At 36.4% G+C, this 15889-nt stretch overlaps 2 protein-coding genes and 1 long non-coding RNA gene across 3 annotated transcripts; 1 reads left to right on the forward strand and 2 right to left on the reverse strand.

Annotated features, from left to right (window-relative positions):
• Positions 1-475: 475 nt before the first annotated feature.
• LOC130726071 (U3 snoRNP-associated protein-like YAO) lies at positions 476-4726 on the reverse strand. The gene is made up of 7 exons (XM_057577294.1): positions 4246-4726; positions 3796-4129; positions 3090-3314; positions 2624-2852; positions 2085-2263; positions 1665-1730; positions 476-816 (listed from the first exon to the last, which is right to left on the reverse strand). The coding sequence occupies exons 1-7, from the start codon at positions 4638-4640 to the stop codon at positions 742-744; spliced, it is 1503 nt and encodes a 500-aa protein (XP_057433277.1). The 5' UTR covers positions 4641-4726; the 3' UTR covers positions 476-741.
• Positions 4727-8762: 4036 nt separating this feature from the next.
• Positions 8763-10466, forward strand: LOC130726673 (uncharacterized). Its single transcript, XR_009014939.1, has 3 exons — positions 8763-8895; positions 9123-9590; positions 10376-10466. It is a non-coding gene; the product is annotated as an uncharacterized LOC130726673 (long non-coding RNA).
• A 1512-nt stretch (positions 10467-11978) lies between these two features.
• On the reverse strand, positions 11979-12329 carry LOC130725654 (uncharacterized). The gene has a single exon (XM_057576866.1). The coding sequence runs from the start codon at positions 12327-12329 to the stop codon at positions 11979-11981; it is 351 nt and encodes a 116-aa protein (XP_057432849.1).
• Between the last annotated feature and the right edge of the window lie 3560 nt (positions 12330-15889).

Genomic DNA, 15889 nt, shown 5'->3' on the forward strand with positions numbered 1-15889 from the left:
TATATGATTTAACGAGTTGCACCTAATTGATATGCATTGTATTTCGTTATTTTAAGTTATAAGTGTAAACATTATTCCTGAAAAGGCTGTGGTCCCTTCTATTGTGACTGCATGTATGAATAAATAGAAATTTCGGGGAAAATCTATTTAAGAACCAGAGCATTTTATTTTCCTTCCAACTGAGGAGTATAATGTTTTGGCAATCGAACATTGTGGTTTTTTAATAAATGTGTACATAGAGTATTAAAAAAACTTGAGATTAAAGCCGGATCAACTACTTACTGTCTGATTGAAGACCAAACCGGTCTTGATCACACGCTTAATGATGCTTGAAACGTGCAACTTAATGTTTAGATGAACTGCTTGAAATGACCATTTTGAATAACCATTTTAAAATAAATAAAAACAAAAAAAAAATCAGAATTTAAACAGTAACGTTAGCTTACAAATTGAAACCAATGTTATTAAGATCAGATTCTGAAAATGAGCCTTCCACAGTTCCATTAAGAAGCTAAAATTGAGTTGTTTTCTAACCACCAAACCAAATACCTCAGCACGAGTCCCTTATACGGTTAGTGCCTTTTGGAAACATATTTCAGGATTTCAAAATCGACACTTAACTAAGATACATATAACAAATGGAAACAATAAATGTAATTGATACATATATGGAAACATCTTTCAACTCAACTGTTTTCGTATTAGTCAAAATTGAGGAGTTACAGTATTCATTGCCTCATCTCATAACTTGAGAGGAAGAATTGAAACTCCATTCCGAGCTTCAGGGATTCGTCCCCACCTTCCTAGACGAGGTTCCTGTAGACAAATGCATCTTTGCTGTTAGAAGGTAAAATACCCAATTCCAGTACAAAGATAATTGCAAGGAAAAGAAACAACAGATAACAGAATGTAAAATAAAAATAGTCAGAAGAAAAATGCAAGTCAGACATCCACAAAGTTGTTAGACATCTCTCCCAACACTACATCAAACATATCTAGAGACAATCTAAGTGATGAGGGTTGTCCATACAAATTTGTTTCTTCAGGACCTAATGGAAAATGGAACATAAATATAGGACTGGAGCAAATGTTCTACATGACATTGTATATCTTTGGAAATTCAGACAATTTTCACGTCTAAGGTAAAAGAGATCTGATAGAAGCTACTACAAATAACTTCTATGAGGGAAAAATCAATTTTAAGAGGATTAAAAGTGAACCAAAATATTGGTGGACATAGACAAAACACATAAGCAGCTGAACTCGCATTAGTTGAGTCTAACCAGGCTATACGGATTCGAACCGTAGACCTTCTTGGTAAAACAGATCAAACTTATTATTATCAAAATGATTTGAATTGTTTTTAAGACCCAACATGCATGTTTTTTGCATTGGGCTTTAAATTGGCAAGAACCTCAAGAATTATCAAGTATGAGAATCAAACCCCCATTCACCAATTACTATTAATGACTCATATAAGAGTCTCCCAAATCACTTCCTTATTACTATACTAACCGTTAACTGACTAACTACCAAAAGCAGAAATTTTAAGACTTGCATCGCTTTTCTATCAATGAGTGTTTAAGAGAAAGTTCAGTAAAATATATAACAAAGAAGAAAAAGCATAGTAATATAAGAGCCTAAAAGTTTGAGCAACACTTTACCTGCCCAACTCCAGCAATTAGGAATTGTGCTGATTTTGCAAAAGCCAAGGAATTCACAAACCCAACCTGAGATACGAAAAGTTCAATTAAATGCCTATAGATTTTGTAACTGCAGATAATGGAGACCAACAAGTTTGCAAATTAATTTTGACTTCAAAGTAAGATTTGCTTTTTCATGTAAAAGTACATGTGAAAACTTGTAAATATGTTCTTATCCTCTTTTCTTCGAGCATACTTAATATAACATGGCATAAGTAAGGTTTGTCCCAGAAGAGGAATTGTTAATAAATAGCAAGAACAGGAGAAGCTGCATTCAACAAGATCAACAACAACTAGTTTTTTCAACAAAAGCTATATCTAAAACCCACACAATTTATGGGAAAAAAGCAACTGAGTTTAGTTATTAATCCTTTTACTTACCAATGGCACGTTATAAAGGGATTTGATGTCATTGGTCTCACTGTCAATTGCATATAATCGAACAGAACCATTACCAGCTCCGGACGCACCAAGGTCACTGTTTCTACAAACAGTGACCGCACTGACCCAAGAAAATGTTGACAAACAGTGATGATTCTCAGGATGGTGGTGACCATTTTCTGCAGAGTGACGAAAACAGAATCACTTCAGGATCCTAAGACAAAAATAGCCATAACTAACACAAGTACTACAAATTCACACATTCATATTGTAAGAGTTGAAGTACTGTATCAGCCAACAGTAACATATAATGTTCTTTGTCCTCTCATGGATACAGTTACTAAGAAAATGAATTCAGAATCATAATAGGGAAAACAACAGAATTCTGAGAAAAGCAGGCAAAAAAGAAGTTGCTGAACACATCAAAAGTGTTTTGCTATAAACCAATAATGATTTTAAAGAATTCAAGGAACTATTAATACTAAGAGACATTTGACATACAAGGAAAAATTATATCAACAGAGTATATAAAGGTTTACCTAGGTTACCATTGGGGAGTCTTTCAATATCCTTTTGGTCAGATTTCAAGCTATCCGTTGATAAAGCGTGAGCATTCCTCAAAATATAAACAGGTTTTTTTCGCTTCATACCCCAAAGCTCAATGCTTCCGTCATCGGACCCAGACAAGTATTCATCGTTACTCAGAAAACAACAGCATTCTAAGGAAGATGCAGGTGCACGAAATACAAGACGTGATTCTTCATGAACCTAAGTTAGAGAGAATATAAATCAGGAAATAGTCAGAAACAAGTGCAAAAGAGAAATTGGAATGTCCCAAGGATCAGCTCTTAAACGATAAGAGCAGCCCTTCAATCGCTTGAAGATTTTTCACACATAAATAGACAAAATAACAGAGCAGCAGTTGGTGAAAGTAAAGAACTTTAACAACGAAGATAATCCATAACCAAATACTTAATAATTAGTCATTCACTTTGGCGAAATTACCTTAAACAACTGCATACTACGATCACGTCCAGCAGTAAGTACCCTTTCTTTACGTAAGCAATCAATACTCAATACTTCACTTTGGTGGCCAAATAGAGTGTTCATGTAAGTTCTGTCTTCAACATTCCATATCTTAACTGTTCGATCAAATGAACCAGAAAAAAGCTCTGACGTTCCTTGTCTAAAAGTCAGACAAGAAACAGGGCCTCTATGACCTGGAAAAGCCTGTAGAAGACCAAATTAAGATCTAACAATAGCAGGTCTAGACAATCCAAGAACCTAGAGTTTCATCAAATTAAGATCTAACAATAGAGGCCTATGGTTCTCCAAATGCTCAGCTTAATGTGTCAACAAGATGCATTTAGGAGTTCAAGTTTCGCTTTGATAACCAACATGTTAGATCCTGTTTAGATTCAACTTAACTCAGTACTCACTAAAACACAAAATTCACAGTGAATTATACAAGCATTTTGTTAGAACAACACATAGAGAGAATATTTTAGTTAATATAGCATGTCACCAAATAAGAAGCAGCAAAGTACATACAACATTAGCTCCATCGATCAGTCCAAACAAAAGTAGAAAAACAACTCCCCATCTCACTACACAAAGAGCATTATCTAAAACCACTCAACATTATGGAAGTTCCAGCCACTTCTCACTTCAGCTTAAGTTATTCATTTGAAAGGAGAAACAGGTACGGTACCTGAACATGCTCTCTGGTGCGAGTATCCCATATATGAACATGGCGATCAAGGCCCCCAGTAGACAAATATCGACCATCCGAACTCACAGCCAAAGCCAAAACCTGCTTACTTTGCCTCGAAGCAGAACCTTGCGGATCCTTCAAGCCATGAGACTTGAGCACCGAATCACTTGGCCATTTATACCTCTCGCTTTTTCCACTATCCACATCCCAGTGCATAATGGTTCCATCTTTGGAAGCCGAAAACCCCTTCGAATCGTCCTCAGATAGAGCCACCGCAGTCACACTATGCCGGTGCTTAACCAACACCCCAAAATCACCACCTAATTGCACCCTAAACCACATTCATCAATCAAACAAACAAGCCCTTAGCATCACATTGAAATCAAACCACCAAAAAACAAATTAACAATTGGTGAAGAAATGCATCAAATCAAAATCAAAACAAACCTTGAAGAAATGGCTCTTCTAACGCGCCCACTCTCCTCTTGCTGATCCTGCAACAATCTCTGAGCTACGAGGGAGTCTCTAGCTCCTTCATCCTCATCTTCATCATCATCATCATCTTCATCTGATTGTTGCTCCTTCTCTTTCTGCGTGATTTCCCGAACCCTTCTCAGATAGTCCTGTGCGATTCTCTTCCTGGCTTCCGCACCGGTCTCTTCTTCCTCTACTTCTTCGGGTTGATCCTTGTCACCTTTGCCGCCGCCGCCGGCGAAGAAGCCGTCTTCCTCGAAATCGCTGTCAATCTCGGCGTCATCTTCGATTTTGCGGCGTTTACGAGAGTCGTCGGTGAAGAAGGGGTCACGGTCATTGCCCTTCTTCTTACGATTCTTGCCGGGCATGATTTAGGGTTTTTGAGAAGAGGAGACAGTGTAGGTGCTGGCTAACTAGGGTTTAAGAAAAAAAACATGTTTTTTGATTTATATATATGTTGTCATGTTTCAACTCTTTCATGACATTTAACCTAAGAAAATCACATGTTTGATTCTAACATTTTAATTATCATTTGATAACAAGTTAAGTTTGGATTGATGCTACCTAGTGAAATATAATATGATATATTATTTGGATTTTTTTTAACAAGAGGAAGACATATTATTTGGAAGGGAAAATTGCATTCACACCCCGTGAGGTTTTGCTCAAATGGCATCTTGAAGAAATGCCTCTTCTAACGCGCCCACTCTTTCATCAAACGACTGACGACGTTAAACAAAACACAAATAGCATTTTCCTAAAATTTAAGAAAACCCTTTGTTCCTGCGTCTCTTCGTTGGAAGCCCTGTATTCTCGGTCGTTCAACTCGCTGGAAGCCTTCATTGTATACTTGCTCGTTGAAAGCCCTCGTTGTGATAGCACTCTCTTGTGACTAAACATAGGTGACCCATCATTCTTTCCTTGTTGACTTCTCTGAATTGGTTGCCTTATTGGTAAAGGAGGATCTATCATAACTTATTTTAGGGTGAATATTAAAGAACATCGTTAGGACTTCAGCCACACAAAGAAGACGACATTACCTAATCAAAGAAAGTACCCTCACCTGCACCATTTCATCATCTCCAAATGCAATTCAAGGAAGATTTTCCTTTGGAAGTATGCATATGTTAGCTTTTGTAAGCCTCCTCATTGTTGGAAAAATGGTGATGAACAACGCGAACATCGAGCCGAACAACAACCATGGTGGAAAAAAACAACAACATCACGAACAATGCACCTTCACGAACCAGAACTTGCAATAAAACAAGCTGAGCCGCAAAAACCAATTCGCTGTCCTTGAGAGTTTTATCCGGGTATTATCTCAAACACTCCCCCAGGATTAAACAGCCCCTTCCGGTGATAAACCGGGTGACAGAACTAGCGAGAATAAATTAAATGTATGCCCAAGAAAGGAGAAGAAAGATTATTGATAGTGTGTGTCTCACTTCTCATGCTAAATCAGCTTGGTATTTATAGGCCATGACTTTGATAATAACAAGATAGCGAGGGAGATTAATGTTGGGTCGGGAGAACAGGTCGAGAGAGAGGTAGAGCAAGGAATGTTATGGTTGTGATCAGAAAGAATAACTACTTATCCTTATATAGGTCTGCCCATAGGTCTATAAAACGAAATTTTAGGATTCTTGAGGGACCAATCTTTGATTCTATGGTTCGTGAGGTGTACGAGAGTAAATATACTAATTAGAAAATTTTAATTGGTTTTTAACGTTTTAATTTCACATAAATCATAATCTTTTATTAACCCTTGACTAACACACATTCATGCACGCATGCACATTATTGGTTTGGCGTCGATTTAAAGTGTCGTTAAACAAACTCATGCGATCGATGGAGATGGTGGCAGCCACTTGTTTCATATTGTGAGCTTCCTGGAAAAACCCTAGAATGGAGACTTTGTCGAGCTGGATTCTACGGTACATGACGGTGAACCAAAAATCGCCGTATCTGACCCCCACCTTATTGGGGTTAACCGCTTGGAATATGAGGTGAATGGTGAGGGTGATGGAGGCGGTTCCGATTGGGCTGTCGGCGGTGATGGACATGTATTAAAGCTCGACTAACTGAAGATTGACATGTGGCTTCTTGGGCATCACCGCCAGGATGATGACGAGCGCCACCAACAGCACAAGAAATGCGAGGAGCGATGATAGCAGGAAGAGGCAGCGACAACAGCCTTCCAACGACGTCGCCGATGAAGATGGATGAGCAGGTGTCCTCAGGTAGTAAGTTGCCAGTGCCGGTGGTTGGTCGCCGTTCGGTTGGTTACTGGTCATTTTCTCCTCTCGCAGAGCATAAGGTTGTGATCAGAAGATTCAGAACTGAACTCCTTATATAGAGGAACTCGAAGGTCTGTTAAATTACTAATTGAGGATAGATTTGGCGTTTGGCACTTGGTTTTATGAGAATTTTTCATAACAGTAACTGTTAGTAGTCCTAGTTCTTTTAATGGTATTCCACATTTTTACTTTGCAAAGTTCTTCCTATTATAACTGAGTTTCTCTATGTGCAAGTATTGGAAAGACAAGAGAAAGACAAATCTATCTATAATCTATAATCTATAATTTATATAAAAGCAGAGTTTGTGCAGCTTGGAGGGTAACTTTGGAATTGAACAATTCAATGCACTACCATGTAATTTTTAGCATGGACATTTTAGTAAAAGTACACATTATTTCCTAAAGAATCAATCACAGCCGTACATCCTCAATCCCATTTTCCTTCAGCCTTTTCCCCTTTCTTTCTTACGTTTCTTTTGAATTTTCCGTTACCACAACCTTCCGTTATGTTTTTCCTTCGCTTCCTTTGTAATCGCTCGGTTTCTCATTAATCGGGTCGCACCAGATCGGAGCTCCTCCGCTGTCTCACCCAGAGCCGCACATTGAGTGAGGCTTGCAAGGGTTTGGAAAAGTTGTGTCGTTCCAAGCGATGCACATCCTATTGCGTTCTTCTCCTTCATTATTGCAACACCGGTAAACACCTATCTTTTAACGCTTTCTTTCTTCAATTTGAGTTCTTCCTTCTAATTTCCTCATATTTTCTTCATCTCATTTGGCAGCATTCTTCAATTTGAGGTTTTTGTTGAACCACAACCCATTCCTATCAACGCATCCATTCCAAGCGACGCACATCCAATGGGTGAGAAAACGAATCATTCACAAAAGCTGTTTATAATCATCTGTCAACACAGGCATTCCAATTTTGGACGTCAAGGTTAAGGTCTCACCTACCTCTGATGTCGTTCCAAATGAGCCTTTGATTTTTTTTCTTTTCTTATTTGTGAATTGAATTTGTGTTTGAGATTCAACCTCGGAAATTCATCTTTGGGATGTGAATATTTTTCTTGGTGGCATGGATTTATCTAGGTACGTGATTCAATTGATTTTCATATATGTTTCGTGTTTTATGATTTTACTTGATCCTTTATTCTTCTGTTAGAAATTTGGGGAAAAACAGATTCTACTAACCATTCTTTCTTCTTATGGTTTTGTTTATACTTTATTTCCTTCCTTAATTTTGGTTTTCTTCTTTCTTCTTATTGCTCCTAATATATATAGCCTTGCTCTTGCCCGTATCTTCACAAAATCACTGAACTGAGTAATGCTAATCAAATCCTCTTTTTATGATGCGTGTTTGTGTTTTTAACATTACTAAGCCAATCTTCCATTTTCATGCAGAAAAGTTCAGATCTCACATTGAGATAATAATCCTTTCATCGAACCACTGAGGTTTCAAATACCATAGGTTTGGGTAAGTTATGTACTGGACATGATTTGGTTTATTAATGAAGCAATTCCTTATTATTCACACTTCCAAAGGAAAAGTTTTCTTCCGAATTATAAAAAATCCATTACTTGCATATTGTGATTGTCACTTTATTCGATTAAAGTCTTCCCCATTCCCAGTTCATTATTCTTCGAGATCCCTTCTTTCAGAATTTCAGTGATTGGGTTTCCTAATGGTGCTTATGATGTCAACCACTCCCCAGGTACCCATACTTGACGCCTTAATTCAGAATTAGTAAAATCTGGAAAACATAGCCTTCTATGGAATTTCTGTTTTAAAAACGGCTATCTGATTAGGTTAATTATGTGTTATATATGATCTTTCCCCATTGTTTCAATGTCTGACTTCGACATTTGGTTTTATCTCACTTCTTCCCGTCCTGTAGTTTCATAGTTTCACTTTTTAATGTCTCTGTGAATTGTTGATCGCATTTTCACCTTTTCTCTGTTAGGTTTTTCTCCCGCTTTCATTTTCACTTTGTTGCTCTCTGCCAGGTTAGTTGTCTCAAGGACTCCATTCTACGCCCATTTCTTCTTTCTTCTAGGGTTCAAACTTCAAACACTTACTGAATTCATCTTCTTCATTCACATGCCTGTGCACCACACATTTTCCCTCACCCCTTTCACCTCTCTTTCTTTCGCTCAGACGACCTTTTAATTTTTAATCGCTTCGCTTTACATTGCCAGCAGCGGAGGAGGAGGGATCAATGGAGATGGAGATTTCATGGTTGGGGTGAGCGCACATTCCGCGAGTGGAGGAGGGGTGTGATCAATCCATTACACTTGGTATAGCAATTGATACTGTTGAGTGTTCATTGCGGTAATAGTTCACTTTAGAGAATTGAAGTAGACCAAGTTCACTTTTATTGTTTCTTCTCTTCTAGATAATCTAATATGCTTCAAATTTAGTTTTTGAAAGAGGCAAATTTAGTTTTTTTTTTAAATTATGGTTTGATATCAAAGTTAGTCTTCAACATGCTGCTTCTTTAGCTTATGATGTAGCAGCTGTGATTTTTGCTGATCATCATTTTACTTTTTTGTATACAGAATATATCCTATGACTATTAGAGTGGTTTGGTTTAAGTGGAACTCGCAAATGGATTTCCTAGAGGACAACAACTGAAGAAATTTACTCGATTACTCTTTCCTCGATCATCCTCCAGCCAATTTCCTTTGATTCAATCAAAGGTTTTTCATTTCTCTTTTTTAAATTCTTATTATTGTTCTTCCTTCTTTTTGGTATTACAAGTATGCTATTCATTTGGAAATACGGTGAATCATAACATCACCCTTTAGTTTATCATGATTTCAATTAGACTATAATAATCTTGGGTGCTAAATCTATGGTTTTGATTTCAAAGAAGGGGAGATTGAGAAGATGGGTCATCCATGGCAGGGTGCAAGCGGCGGAGAAAGGGGGGTTGTCAAAGATGAGGACTCACTCTGTGATCTCAATCTTCTCTTCCCTCCCTCCTTCTCCAGGGTCATGTATAGCCAAACTTCATGCCACTAAAGGTACTGTATAGTATATACATATATTAGTAACTTCCATAATGAAATTCCTTTTCATAAAATTCACATTTAAAATTACTATTTAATGGTTTGTAGCCTAAAACTAAAAGTAACGGGGATGACTAGCCGCAACTGATCTTTTGTTTAATGAAATTGTGTTTCTTCATAGCTTTTTTTAAGTACCATTGAAGTAGAAAGAATCTGACAACTCCACGCTATATGCAGGAAAATTGCCTTCTCATAATTTTTGTTATGCTTTCCTCATTCATTAGTTGATAAGTCATGAATAATATTACTTATTTTTCTACTTGCTTATAACTATTAGAAATAATTGCTTATTGCCAGTTATGTTTCCTACTTTTAATCTTGCTTAAAGTGTCTTTAGTCAGTTACAAAGTGAAGTGCCTTTAAGATTCAGTTATAAAGTCTAATGGTATTGCACTTTATTAAGAGTCATTGAGTAAGCTTTTGAGTTTCCATGAGTTACATTTCATCGTTATGTTATGTTTGTCTTTTTATTGCTGTTGAAATTTTATGCTTTATACACTTTGATTGCACTTTATTAAGAGTCATTGAGTAAGCTTTTGAGTTTCCATCAGTTACATTTCATCATAATGTTATGTTTATCTTTTTATTGCTGTTGAAATTTTATGCTTCATACACTTTGATTTTATGCTTCCACAGTTAACCGGCAAAGTTAGCCTCTTATCTAAATTTTGTTTACGTTGCTTTGGCTTTTCAAATGTGTTCTTTGTAAGTGACTCATATAATTTGTCTTTTGTTTTTAGTAGGAGAATTCTATAGTTCTTCCTCTTCTTCGCCTCAAATTGAAGAAAATTTGTGCAAGTTGGGAGCTATTTACCCTTAATTTAGTAGAGCATTACTTTGTGAGAATGATAATTATTGTGCGTCACTGTATTAAGCTCCTACATTTTAAATCTAACTTTAACTTTTGGATTCAGCTCTCTAGATTGTCTTTTTTTTAGTGGAATGACTGGCATTATAGTGGCCAGTTTTTAACGGTTATTGTGGCTGTTCAACTTTCTTTCCTCAGCTTAGTTAAACAAGTCTTGCGTCCATTTAATTTCCAAAGAATTACTTCATAAAAAACAATGGAACCAAGTTTTTTTTTTTCAAAAAAAAGAGATAAATCTAAAACAGGGAAAAACAAAGGTTTAGGAAGATGTAAATTTAAAGTCAAAGGGGTTGAAGTTTGTATTACAGATCTGTTGAAACTACTTTATCACAGGTAGGAAGCTAGGCCAATAGGACCATTAAAGACCAACATTAACTGTCTATGTAATTATTTCTGGGTGCAAACTTAAGAGACCAACAGTCTTAATTACAAGGCTACCTCGAAATTCATATGCTTCCTGATCTTAGACCAGATTTAATTATTATGCTAACAACGTAAATATGAAGCCGTCTCTTTTTTCAATTTTCCTGTATACCATAGTTTTGTGAATATGCCCAATATTGCCCCAAATTTTGTAAAAGTGAGCTCCATATGCGCATTAAGATTGTACTACAATCTGTACCCAATGCTATTATTCGTCGCTATAAAAGAGAAATAGGAGAATAGTAAATCAATATTTCTTTTACCAAATTGCATAAAGGGACATAAGTTACAAAGTAAAGTGGCGCTTCAATAAAATATAGAATGTGAAACTTTCAAGTTTCAATTTATGATTAATAATTGTAATAAATTATGAATATTTTTTTTTTCTTGACAGGTTTTTAACCTGTTCAGGATACGTTGGTGGTCCAGTTAAGGATAGAATAAAAGAGAAAAAAAATGCTCGACAATTTAGAATTATAAGTCATATATAGAACTTGATTAAAAAGAAATTAATAATTTTAAAAATATAACAGTATAAAACTATTAAATTTTAATATAAGAACTAAATTAAATAGTGCAACATTTAAATAAACAAACATACAGATACTCAACAAAAAAAAAACATACAGTTCATAAAAAAGAGAAGCAAACAAAAAAACACAAATAAATATAATTATTACCTTCCACAATACAAACTCAAACACATTTATCGTAAAAAAACTTTCCAGTTTAAGTTTTCTTATATCTAAAAGAAGTTTTAATATTTAATTCATAAACTTTCTTGGGATAAAAGTAACAAAAATAACACATTTAAAAAAAGTTTACACTAAAAATAAAAATGAATACCCCCGTGCATCGCACGGGTAAAAAATACTAGTTAGAGATGAAAAAAGAGTTGAATGAGACAAAAAGTCAATTAGCGGCTTTAATGCAACATTTAGGATTTGCTGGATCTTGTTCTCATCCACCTCCATCACATCAACATAGCCATGAAGATGAAGATGAAGATGAAGATGAAAATTGTGATGATTATTATGCTTCATTTTAATATGTTACCCTGGAATGGAGGCATTTCCAAGTAGGATATCATTGTATAGGACGGCGAACCTGGACTCGCCGTACTTCATCTCCATCTTGTTTGGGTTATCGGCTATGAAGACAAGGCGAATTGTGAGGGTGATGGAGGCGGCGGCGGTTCCGGTAATGTTGTCGGCGGCAATGTTGAGGTACTGAACCTCACCTGACTGGAGATCAAACTTTGGCTTCAAGGGCCCCACCAGGATGATGGAGAGCACCCCTATCAGCGGAAGAAGTGCGAGGAACGATAATAGCACGAAGAGGAGGCGGCACCAGTCTTTTAACGACCCCGATGATGCGGCCGGTGCCGGTGGTTGGTTAGGCATTTTCTCCTTCCAAAAATAAGTTGGATGTTTTTGAATTTCAACTTTTTTCGTCTGCTTCAATTTCTCTTTGGATCTACATGGTAAATTGCGTTTTTCATGTTCCAAATCGTAAAAATAAGGATTGGAATGAGTTTGGGGAAGAAAAAGGATCTAGAATCGTGTTTCTGGGAATTGTATGGCAACTCCGGCAGGCAGCTCGCCGGAGAAGACGAGGCAGCGGCGGTGATGTTCGCCGGAGACAAGAGGAGAACAGTGGTGGCTTCGTATCGTTTCCAGAAGCACGATGGTGGCTTAATTGTCACGATTGGAGGTCGGAGAAGGTAGAAATTCAAGTTTTCTCGAAGGAGCAGAGGTTGTGATCAGAACTGAAGGCAATAACTCCTTATATAGAGGAACTCGCGGGTCCTTAAAACGAAATTTTGAGTATTCTTCAGGGACCAATCTTTGATTCTATGGTTCGTGAGGTGTACGAGAGTAAATATACTAATTAGAAAATTTTAATTGGTTTTTAACGTTTTAATTTCACATAAATCATAATCTTTTATGAACCCTCGACTAACACACATTCATGCACGCACGATGCACGCACGCACATTATTGGTTTGGCGTCGATTTAAACTGTCGTTTAACAAACTCATGCGATCGATGGAGATGGTGGCGGCCACTTGTTTCATATTGTGAGCTTCCTGGAAGAACCCTGGAATGGAGGCTTTGCCGAGCTGGATTCTACGGTACATGACGGTGCCTTATTGGGGTTAACCGCTTGGAATATGAGGTGAATGGTGAGGGTGATGGAGGCGGTTCCGATTGGGCTGTCGGCGGTGATGGACATGTATTAAAGCTCGACTAACTGAAGATTGACATGTGGCTTCTTGGGCATCACCGCCAGGATGATGACGAGCGCCACCAACAGCGCAAGAAATGCGAGGAGCGATGATAGCAGGAAGAGGCAGCGACTACAGCCTTCCAACGACGTCGCCGATGAAGATGGATGAGCAGGTGTCCTCGGGTAGTAAGTTGCCAGTGCCGGTGGTTGGTCGCCGTTCGGTTGGTTACTGGTCATTTTCTCCTCTCGCAGAGCATAAGGTTGTGATCAGAAGATTCAGAACTGAACTCCTTATATAGAGGAACTCGAAGGTCTGTTAAATTACTAATTGAGGATAGATTTGGCGTTTGGCACTTGGTTTTATGAGAATTTTTCATAACAGTAACTGTTAGTAGTCCTAGTTCTTTTAATGGTATTCCACATTTTTACTTTGCAGAGTTCTTCCTATTATAACTGAGTTTCTCTATGTGCAAGTATTGGAAAGACAAGAGAAAGACAAATTAGAGATGAAAAAAGAGTTGAATGAGACAAAAAGTCAATTAGCGGCTTTAATGCAACATTTAGGATTTGCTGGATCTTGTTCTCATCCACCTCCATCACATCAACATAGCCATGAAGATGAAGATGAAGATGAAGATGAAGATGAAAATTGTGATGATTATTATGCTTCATTTTAATATGTTACTCATTTTCTTTGCTTTTAAGTACTAGACAATTAAGTTTTATGACATTTAATATGACGTAGACAATTAATATGATGTACTCATTTTACTTTGCTTTTAAGTATTAGACAATTAAGATGATGTACTCTTTGATTACTATCATTATGTGTCATTATTCCACACTTGTCTATTTTTTAAATAAAAAAAATCTCAATTTTCAACATAAAATCTGGGCATTAAAAAAAAAATTACCTCTAGAAATTTCCTGCGAATTTATTAGGGAAAATTTACTTACCTGCGAATTTTCCCGCGATATTTGCGGCGCATTTCGAGGTGAAAATCGCAGAAAATGTCGCAGGTATTTCCTGCGATTTTTGCAGCGCATTTGGAAGGGAAAATCGCAGCAACAATTATCCACGAAGGTATTAGTTGGGTATTGAAAATTCGCGAACAATTTCGCAGGAAACGTGTTTCCTGTGAATTTTTGAGCTAAATTCGCAGGAAAATACACGGGAAATAGCTGAATTTCTAGTAGTGTACCATTTATAGGCCGCCTCTGTTATCTTTACTTCTTTTATTTTTTTTAAAAGAGATTTGATAAAGTAATGCATTGCAGTTATATGTGATGTCCCTAATCCACTAAGTTGACATCTGCCACTGACCTTATATATCTATTCGGGTACCATTGTTAAATTATTTGGCAATGGATAGTTGCATCTGGACACTTCGACGTTTCTTGCTGCAGGGGCCAAGTTCTGTATTATGGGGTACATTTTTAGGGGGGTGGAATCAATCAATTATTTCATATTTTCCTTGTCAGTGTTCACTTGCATTGTTTAAAAGTAGTTAAGTTACTTAATTTTTAAGTTTGCTTTCTTTCACGTGGAACTAAAAATGATCCTTGCTATGCTTTATTTGCCAAATTAATCTGGTCACGTATACAATTCTAGCGGTTGAGATGTTGCTTTTGTTTTAATTTGTATGCCACATCCCAATTAACATGAAATTTAAATGATAAGATTGTAAAACATGATCAAATATCTACAATATATACCTGTTTATATTACATTGGCTAATATAAGAACATCAACTAGTAGTTAACTGTTTTTATTTTTAAGAACACTACACATGATTCTTCATTCAAGTTCAAACACAATTATAACTTAAACCTTTTGATGTTGTTCTAGGTCTTGCTTAATTTCAAGAGGGTACATAATAGTTCAAAAGTTGAGAAAAGAAATGTTCCTGCACTTACAAAATTACCCAAGAATGTCTCTATGGCACCACCAATGACTTGATTTTTTAAATTTGTATCCATCAAGAAGACAATATCTCATTGTAATCTACTAATAAAGAAATCATACAACAACTAAAGCTGCTTAATAAAAATTATTAATAAAAACAAAATGAACAAATAAGAACACGTTTTGTCAAATCTTGGTACCTCAGGCTATTCTGACATGCTTAATTCTCTCTGTAATCATGTTATTGATTATAGAAAGAGAGCCAGAGCAAGGGAATTTGATTCCATTTTCATGGCCACCATGTCAAAAGCTTTAAAACGTGAAGAATCAAGCTCTCTGGGCTTTGAGTTATGTCTGAATAAGATTGAATGATGTTATATATTAATTTCAGAATGATTTGGACTAGATAATAAGAATAGAACAAGGCAAATTCATGAGGATTTATGAATAATTGATTTTAAGCTTAAATTGACTTTAAAATGTTGAATTTTGAGGAAGAACAATATTTTACTTTGATTTCTTAAGCTCGACAGGTTTTGAATTAAATCAAATTGAAGAAGAATATGTTAATCTTGATTAATTGGATGATTAGTAAATAAATTGCCAAATTAAATTATTAATTTCTCACAAAACGTAATGGTAAAATGCTAATCCAAGTTAATATGAAGTTGATAGTGTAATGTTTAAGAAAGAAGTAGCTGGAGTGAAGAATTAACTCAAGTATGCTATAGTTAATTAATGAAAGAACTTATTAGTTCAAGATAAACACCACAATGAACACATACTTGTAAGCGGTGTAGCACGCACGCGCGCGCACACATTTATGTA

The sequence above is a fragment of the Lotus japonicus genome, chromosome 6, assembly GCF_012489685.1.
Source record: "Lotus japonicus ecotype B-129 chromosome 6, LjGifu_v1.2".
Taxonomy (NCBI): domain Eukaryota; kingdom Viridiplantae; phylum Streptophyta; class Magnoliopsida; order Fabales; family Fabaceae; genus Lotus; species Lotus japonicus.

Coding starts and splice junctions, on each gene's coding strand:
- LOC130726071 (XM_057577294.1), bottom strand. CDS start 4,640: ATGCCCGGCAAGAATCGTAAGAAGAAGGGCAATGACCGTGACCCCTTC. Junction 3,315..3,795: donor GCACCAGAGAGCATGTTCAG/GTACCGTACCTG, acceptor GGTCTTCTACAG/GCTTTTCCAGGTCATAGAGG. Junction 2,853..3,089: donor GTAGTATGCAGTTGTTTAAG/GTAATTTCGCCA, acceptor TCTCTAACTTAG/GTTCATGAAGAATCACGTCT.
- LOC130725654 (XM_057576866.1), bottom strand. CDS start 12,329: ATGCCTAACCAACCACCGGCACCGGCCGCATCATCGGGGTCGTTAAAA.